Source organism: Primulina eburnea, chromosome 6 (genome assembly GCF_022965805.1).
Source record: "Primulina eburnea isolate SZY01 chromosome 6, ASM2296580v1, whole genome shotgun sequence".
NCBI classification, from domain to species: domain Eukaryota; kingdom Viridiplantae; phylum Streptophyta; class Magnoliopsida; order Lamiales; family Gesneriaceae; genus Primulina; species Primulina eburnea.
The window spans coordinates 6,725,810-6,735,506 of record NC_133106.1 but is presented as its reverse complement, the minus strand read 5'-3'; the positions used below and the strand labels follow the sequence as shown (position 1 = coordinate 6,735,506).

Genomic DNA, 9,697 nt, shown 5'->3' with positions numbered 1-9,697 from the left:
TTTTCGGCCATCTCATGTTGGAGGGGAAGGAGAATGAGTTAATTTTCTTGTCTTGGTTGTGAGAAAAGCAAAAAGCAAAAGGTGCATGCCTTGCATTATTTTAATAAAAAGTAATCTCCAAACCTTCACCTCCCATGCATGCATATAATATAGTTTTTAATCAAATTAAAAACTTTTGACTAAATTTAATTATCTCAAACATATTTGAGACTATTTAAACATAACTTGAATTTACCCAAGTCCCACTAGTTAAATAATTATTTTAATTGAGCTCTACAAGACTCAATATTATTTAATTAATTCAACACTTGAATTAATTTAATTTTTTGGACTATACTAGGTCCACTAGTGTCTAATTAATTCAACACTTGAATTAATTTAATTTAGTCCATAATAATGTTTATGAAAATCACAATTTTCAAATGCATTATTCACTTGGCCAAATTTTAATTTTAGGAACACTTCCATAAATCAAAATTTACATTTCTCTCATAGAAGTCATACTTCTATTTTTCTTTACACTTATAAACTCATTTATAAGTCGTTCAACACATTGAACTATTTTCTCCTTTATATAAGTCATACTTCTAATTTTCCTTACGCTTATAAACTACTTTATAAGCCGTTCAACACATTGAACTATTTTTACTTCTCAACGGGATCTAGAAAGCTAGTACTTGTGTGGCCATCAATGGTTCATTGATACGACTAGCCGTGGGTTCACATCTCCATGTGATTCGGACTAAACATGTCCTTATATGAGCATACCCCAATTGCTCCATTCTTACTTATCAACACCTTGATAACAAGAACGTCAGAACTCAAGTCTGATAGTACCCAACCAATCATGTTAAACGCCTAGCAGCATCACTTACATGATTCCCTAGGTATCAAATGATAGTGCCTGCAAGAACCATTCAATTATGGTTAGCGTACAGTACGGTCCCTTCAACACATATATCCCGATCGATTCGACAACCATTGGTTTATCGAGAGTTGTCAATGAATCGATACTATGTGACATGTCGTAGTTGCATCGATGGTGTAATCTATGAAACACATTTCATAATTACAACCATACTCTGGCCAGAGATTTCGATCTACATACACATGATAACACATAGGATATCCATACCCGAAGGTAAGCGGTGAATCCCCGACTACAATGCATCGACTCCTATGTGTTTCGACAGAACACCCAACCTTGCCACCTGATGACCCCATAAGAGTCGGTAAACAAGTCAAAGTGTAATTCTAGCACATAGAGTCTCAATGTTGTCCCGGGTCATAAGGACTAATTCTGTACAACCATAAACTAGGACATTTCCACTCGATAAGTGAGAACCACTTGGAAAGTCCTTTTATGGAGGGTTGTTCAGTGCACTCTACGAGGAGCACCTATCTGCATGTTCGGACATCACAATGTCCCCTACCAATGAAACATGGTACTCACATCGTAGATACTAGTCTCGAACTCGAGCGGCCTATATCCTTCTTAGTGGCGGCTGAATCGACTAGGAACCGTTTAGAATATACAGTATTACAAATATGAGTTTCATGATACTCATCATATGAGCATCTCATATTCTTTCTACTATTTGTATATTCAAGGGCTTTATCTATGCAACTAGCATGGGTATACAGATAAAGATGTGCCAAAATAATAATATCAAATATTACTAAAATAAAGATTGCTTATACATAGAGTTTCATTGTGAACACTCGGCCAACACTTGGCTCGACGGCACCTACTCTAACAATCTCCCACTTGCACTAGAGCCAACTACTCATATGCTTTAAACCCATTGATTCGCGATGCTTGTCGAATAATGGTCCAGGTAAAGGCTTAGCTAGTGGATCAACAACATTGTCTGCGGAGCCGACTGTGTCAATCGACACTTCTCCTTTTCCCACAATCTCTCCGAGGATGTGGTACTTTCTCAATACATGTTTGGACTTCTGATGAGACCTTGGCTCCTTTGCTTGAGCTAAAGCTCCCGTGTTGTCACACAACACCGGGATAGGAGCAACTCCATTAGGAATGACGTCTAACTCTTAGACGAAATTCCTTATCCAAACAGCCTCTCTTGCTGTATCTGATGCAGCAATGTATTCGGCCTCTGTGCTGGAATCCGTAATATTGTCTTGCTTGGAACTCTTCCAAGAGACATCAGCACCATTGAGCATGAATACAAACCCAGAGGTTGACTTCGAGTCATCGATATCGCTTTGGAAGCTAGAGTCGGTATAGCCTTCCAATCTCAGTTCTCCACCCCATAGACCAAGAACAACTTATTGGTCCTTCTCAACTACTTGAGGATGTCTTTCACAGCTTTCAGGTGTGGAAGAACAGGGTTCGATTGATATCTACTCACTATACTTAGTGCGAAAGCCACGTCAAGACGTGTAGATATCATCCCATACATGATGCTACCAATTGCCGAAGCATACGGAATGAAACGTCCTCATCTTTTATTAGTGATTTTAACGGTGTTTTAATCCCGAAAAATACCAAACGTTAATATAAAATTCCTAAATTATAAATTTAGTCTTTTTATATTATTTTAGCCCTTATGGACCACGACTCGACCCCCGTGAGTCGTTTTCCAAATTTTTCCTTATTTTAAAACTCGTTTTGACACCTAAACTTCGACCTCGAGCCATCTCTTAATTTTCACGAGTTCTCCCCAAGCCATATCGAGCCAAAACTTGCCCCACATGTTAAACTCACCTACTGGACGCTAGGCTTGTCAAGACAGCACCCAAGAACCCAAAAACGAGCCCACCCAAAACACCCCTAAACTGGCCGAGACTTGAGACATGCACGGTTTCTGTGTGTGTGTTCGAGTGACCCCAACCCAAGCCATACCGCCCCAACCCAAGTCAGGTACACTTGCTTAGGACCCTAAGGACCCTTCCTAACCCAGCCCATGCCCCTCGCAACGAGCCCTTGCACTCCAGAAGCCGCACGAAGGCTTGCACAATTCTGTGCACTCCTCTCGGGTGGGAGTCCTTGATTGCAAGGACTCCTCCCTGCTCTTCGGTCCGAGTCCTAGCATGGCTAGGACTCTCCTCCTGCCTCACACGAACCCTTGGCTGGCCCCTGGACAAGCCAACCAAGCCCTAGCCCCTACCATGATCACCGCCGAACCCCTTGACAGCTTAGGACAGAATCTATTCTTTCTTTGTTTCTTGGCTTTTCTTGGTTTGCTTTTGGTTACTGCCGTGACTGGGTGGATAAAGGGGCTTAATTCTTTCCTTGAAATCTTAGTTTAGACATAGTATAGGGTAGTGGCAGCCCCTTAGCATGCACGGAACCTTTTAAAGGAATTCAAAAACATAAATTTCGCATACAAGATTGCATCAACCGAAAATTTCAGAAACTTTTACAACATCTACATGCATCCAACAATTAAAAGAGTACGTTATATGATATGATGGATGAGCAAAGGAGATTAGGGTGTGCCTTTGCGTAATTTACGCTCGAATATACGACGATGACGAAGAACGGAGGAACGACGAGTCTAGAATCACACGCGACTGCCTTCCCAAAGCTGCTGCCGATTTTCTTTTCCAGAAATAAAGACTGCCGAGAGATTGTTGGGGTTGAAAGAGTTTTCAAAATCTTAAAAGTGGGTGGTGGCCGATGGATTTCTAGAATTGTGTAGGTTTTTGTAAATTTTGCACTTTAAATACTAATTACCCCTTAATCTAGACATTAGGCCTATTAAGCCATAAATTAAAGCCCAATTAATTAAATTAGGATTTAATTAAAAGATAGTAAAGTTTTCTTTTGAAATTAAATGTGAATTTATTAGCCGGGTAGCTCGAAAGCTCGTATTTTATTTAAAAAATCCAATACCGATAAAATATACGTTCCGGCGTATAAAATCACCTCAAAACCCGATACTTTCAAAATTTTACTTAAAAACATCGGCCGCATTTTAAATAATTAAAAATAACTATTTAATAAAAATCTTTTACATTTTTAGCCCTCGGTCCCCGTTCCTCGATCGTCGCTTGAATATTCCTAAAATTTTACATTTTATGCATGATGACAATAAAATCATATTTAGCAAATAAACATGTATGTCACATAATTAATTAGCGATTAAAATAAATTAATTACCCATTTTTCATAATTTCCTAGATTCGCATGCAGTTGGATTACGTCGTCTAATTTTTGGACCTTACAATTCCTCCCCCCTTAAATAAAATTTCGTCCTCGAAATTAGAACTTACCGAATAAATCTGGATAGCGACCCTTCAAGTCCCTCTCGGTTTCCCAAGTAGCTTCCTCTTCCGAGTGATTCAGCCACTTGACCTTGACCATTGGAATGACTTTGTTTCGCAATCGTCTCTCTTGTCTAGCCAGAATCTGGACAGGTCTTTCCTCATAAGTCATATTTGGAGTTAGTTGGAGAGGTTCATAATTAAGCACATGCGACGGATTCGACATGTACTTCCGCAGCATCGAAATGTGGAACACATTGTGAACCCCGGAAAGTGCGGGTGGCAGTGCCACTCTATAAGCTAGTGACCCAATCCTCTCCAAAATCTCGAACGGACCAATAAATCTCGGACTAAGCTTGCCTTTCTTGCCAAAGCGCATAACACCCTTCATGGGTGCTATTTTCACAAATACGTGGTCGCCCACTGCAAACTCTAAGTCCCTACGCCTCTTGTCCGCATAACTCTTTTGTCGGCTTTGTGCAGTCTTCATTCTATCACGAATTTTGACTACTAGCTCAGCCATCTCTTCAATCACATCTGGACCAATATCTCTTCTTTCCCCAACCTCATCCCAATGAATAGGAGATCTACATTTTCTTCCATAGAGTGCCTCAAAAGGAGCCATCCCAATTGATGATTGGAAACTGTTATTGTAGGTGAACTCCACTAGAGGTAACTTTGGTTCCCAACTGCCTTGGAAATCAATAACACATGCTCGCAGTAGATCCTCCAAAATCTGTATAACCCTCTCTGACTGGCCATCGGTCTGAGGATGGAATGCTGTACTGAATAATAATTTGGTCCCCATCGCTGCATGCAGACTCTTCCAAAAAGATGATGTGAATCTCGGATCTCTGTCAGAAACAATGGATACAGGAATCCCATGCAGCCGAACTATCTCTCGAACATACAAGTCGGCATACTGAACCATAGTGAATGTCGTCTTAATAGGTAGAAAGTGTGCTGATTTCGTAAGACGATCAACTATCACCCAAATGGCATTAAATCCCTTAGCAGTCTTAGGCAATCCTACAACAAAGTCCATGGTGATATTTTCCCATTTCCACTCGGGAATAGGGAGTGGCTTCAATTTTCCCGCTGGTCGCTGATGCTCTGCCTTGACTTGCTGACAAGTCAAACACTCGGATACATACTTCAGAATGTCTCTCTTCATCCCGGGCCACCAATATAACAGCTGCAAATCTCTATACATCTTGGTACTGCCCGGATGAATGGAATATGGTGTGTCATGGGCTTCCCTCATAATAAGATTTCTCAAGGAATCGTCACTAGGAACCCATAGACGGTCACGATAACGGACTAAACCATCCACTACTGAATATAGATTCCGGCCCTTGGCCTCATCTCTAGCTCTCCACTTTTGCAACTGCTCATCAGCGGACTGTCCATCACGAATTTGATCCCTCAATGTCGACATGACTGATATCGTGGCGAGATTAGGGGCCTCGCCCCTGGCATATACTGCAAGCTCAAACCGCTGTATCTCGGACTGCAACGGTCTTTGGAGTGATAATTGAGCGATAACTGCTGCCTTTCTACTCAATGCATCTGCCACTACGTTAGCTTTTCCCGGATGGTAGCTAATTTCACAGTCATAGTCCTTTACCAATTCAAGCCATCTGCGCTGCCTCATATTCAACTCCTTTTGGGTGAAGAAGTATTTCAAGCTTTTATGATCGGTGAATATCTTGCACTTCTCTCCATAAAGGTAGTGTCTCCAAATTTTCAGTGCGAAGACTACTGCTGCAAGCTCAAGATCATGAGTGGGGTAGTTCTTTTCATGAATTTTCAACTGTCTTGACGCATAGGCGATAACTCGGTCATTTTGCATAAGAACTGCGCCCAAACCAAGCTTAGAAGCGTCGGTATAAAGAACATAATCCCCTTGCCCTGATGGCATAGATAGCACTGGTGCTGATATCAAGGCTTGCTTAAATTTGTCAAAACTGTCTTGGCACTCGGGTCCCCAAATAAATTTTGCATTTTTCTTTGTCAAGGCGGTCATGGGCACCGCTATAGATGAGAACCCCTGAATAAACTTGCGGTAATAACCAGCTAGTCCCAAGAAACTGCGAATCTCGGTGACGCTCTTCGGTACTGGCCACTCTCTCACTGCTTCCACTTTACTTGGATCTACCTCCACTCCACTACTGGAAATGATGTGGCCTAAGAATGCCACTCTATCAAGCCAAAACTCGCACTTACTGAACTTTGCATAAAGCTTCCTGTCTTGCAGTACTTGCAGTGCTGTCCTCAAATGGCGACTATGCTCCTCTCTGCTCTTGGAATAGATCAATATGTCATCAATGAAGACAATAATAAACTGATCCAGATACTGCTGAAATACGCGATTCATGAGATCCATGAAGATCGCTGGCGCATTGGTCAACCCGAATGGCATGACCATAAACTCATAGTGCCCATATCTTGTGCGAAATGCCGTCTTGTGAACATCAGACTCCTTAACTTTCAATTGATGGTATCCCGATCGCAGATCAATTTTAGAAAATATCGAAGCTCCTTGCAATTGGTCGAATAAATCCTCAATTCTTGGCAGTGGATACTTATTTTTGATAGTGACCCTATTGAGCTCCCGATAATCGATGCAAAGACGCATGCTACCATCTTTCTTTTTCACAAATAATACCGGAGCGCCCCATGGAGAGTAACTAGGGCGGATAAAACCCTTGTCTAGAAGTTCTTGAATTTGATCTTTCAATTCTTTCATTTCAGCGGGTGCTAGACGATAAGGTGCTTTTGATATAGGAACAGTGCCTGGCATGAGATCAATAGAGAACTCCACCTCACGATCGGGTGGAATGCCAGAAACGTCTTCGGGAAAGACGCTAGGAAAATCTCTCACAACATCAACATCCTCTAACTTCTGGCTGATACTCTCAAGTGCAGTAGTGACACAAGCTAGATAAGCTGGACATCCACGCTTAATAAGCTTCCTCGCACATAAACAAGAGATAATGTGCGGCATTTGCTTGTTTCTCGCCGCCTCGAAAACAAAAGATTTGCCACTGGGTGGCCTGATAGATACCGATCGCTGACGGAAATCAATCGAAGCTCCATTCGCTGATAGCCAATCCATCCCAAGTATAATATCGAATTCGGGCATAGGAAGCACAATAAGATCTGCCCGAACGACATCTTTGAATAAACGAAGCTCCAGATTCTTAACAATCTTAGATGTGAGCATTTGATCACCGGAAGGAATCGAAACTTTGAAACCCAAACCCATTTCTTGAGGAGTAATATTCAGTCTTTTGGTGAAGGTTTCTGATATGAAGGAATGTGTAGCTCCCGAATCTAGCAAAGCATAGGTAGCTACTCCTAGAATGATAATCCTCCCTGCGGTGAAAACGTCTTTTAAATCTTTTCGTGTTGAAACTTAAGGATTTACTATCATTAATTCCCAAGGTTGGACGAAGATTTCGTGTTGATCTTAAACATTTCTAGGAAGATTTGCACACTAGTCCCTTAACTTTTTGAAATTTGGAAATTTGACCCATAATTTTCGAATTATAGCAATTAAGCCTTTATATTATTCGAAGTTCTGATTTAGTCCTTGATGTTCGAGAATTGCATTTTGATCTTTAAGAATTCAGAAATTTGCAATTAGATCCATTAATTTCGAATATTTGCATTCAAGTCCCTTAAATTTTTGGAAATTGCATATTGGCCCCCCAATAATTCGAAACCCCCTTATTATGATTTCCTTTAATTTTGGCCCTAAAACTTTTTATTTGAGATCGTAACATCCTTCGCATAAAATAAGGCACAAAATTTAAATCATTCCTTATGGCTTCTAGAATCATAACTTGAATTCAACTAAGTAGAACATGCAACCTAATTTTTTCTAGGTTAAGTCTTGTTCTCGATTCAATTCTAATAACCAATTCAACATTTCATGCAGTAGTAAGCAATATAAAAATGTTAAATGACTAGGTTACCCGTGATGAGCGTAGTGTCTGCCTCTTCCTCAGCTTCTTCGGCGTTCATCACATAAACTCTTCCAGCCGTAGGTGCCTTCTTCTTCGGGCAATCGGAAGCCTTGTGCCCTTCTTCCTTACAGATGAAGCATTTGTAAGATCCCCACATGCACTTGCCAAAATGAAAACGGTTGCACTCCTTGCAAGGTTGCTTATCAGCAGGCTTTGGCGCTGCAGGTGGTGGCTTTAGCGGTGTTGGTTTCTTGACTTGACCTTGGGGCTTTTGAGGCCCTTGAGGTCTAGGAGGTCCCGTAAATGGCTTCTTGGCAGGCTGATTATTATTCTGATTTTGTTGCCTCTTCCGCTGTAGCTCAAAGTCAATATCCTTCAAGGACTGCTCAGCCCGATATGCATAAGTAACTGCCATAGCATAATTCCCCGGATTCATCATCATAACTTTATCCCGGACAGTAGGCCGTAGGCCATCCATGAAATGCCTAAGCTTTTCCTCCGCATCCCCCGCAATGAGGGGCACAAAGTGGCAACCCCTATCGAACTTCTTCACAAAGTCAGCAACAGGTACGTCTCCCTGACGGAGAGTCATGAATTCCCTCTTTAATCGACTTCGGACGTCAGCAGTAAAGTATTTCTCATAAAATTTCGTCTTGAACTGAGCCCATGTGATTGTAGCAAGGTCAACACCATGCTCGGCTCCCTCCCACCATAAAGAAGCATCATCTCTCAGTAGATAAGTGGTGCACCTCACACGGTCGGCATCTCCCATGTCTAGATAGCGGAAATGCACCTCTAACGAACGGATCCAACTCTCAGCAGCAAATGGAACGGTGGTGCCAGAAAATTCCTTTGGCCCTAGCCTTCGGAATTGCTCATAAATATCTTGTTGTGGCCGAGGTGGCGGCTGTTGTTGCATCTGCTGTAACTGGAGTTGCAACTGCTGCTGCTGCAACTGCTGCTACTGTAACTGTTGCTCGAAAAGACGAGCCATGCCTTCTAATGCACGAGTAGCAGGATCCCCCGGTGGGGGTGGTGGTGGTGGTGGTGCATTTCCTTGACTGTTACCCCGACGGTTAACACTGTTCTCGGCTTGATTCTCATGACCAGGTGCACGTCTAGGAGGCATTATATCTGAATGTTTTCCAAATTCTAACGTAACCAACATGCGTTTAAATCTAAGTTTTCTAATCATGCGACAAATCCTAACTCAATTAGCAAATTAAGCATGCAAAGCATAAGTACTCAAAAAAAACTAATAAACATGCATCATAAACATAATATTCATAACTTCATGCAGGTCAAATCATAAAATCACATAAAGCATGTAAAACTTACAACTTGGAGGTTTGACAACTGATCTTCCCGGCGCTGATGGTGGCACAACCCTTTACAGAACCACTGCTCTGATACCAACTGAAACGTCCTCATCTTTTATTAGTGATTTTAACGGTGTTTTAATCCCGAAAAATACCAAACGTTAATATAAAATT

General features: G+C 41.6%; 1 protein-coding gene across 1 annotated transcript; it reads right to left on the bottom strand.

The window, feature by feature from the left end:
* Nucleotides 1–8,196: 8,196 nt before the first annotated feature.
* On the bottom strand, nt 8,197–9,123 carry LOC140835298 (uncharacterized). Its single transcript, XM_073200788.1, has one exon. It carries the CDS (start codon nt 9,121–9,123, stop codon nt 8,197–8,199), a length of 927 nt encoding a protein of 308 aa, XP_073056889.1.
* Between the last annotated feature and the right edge of the window lie 574 nt (nt 9,124–9,697).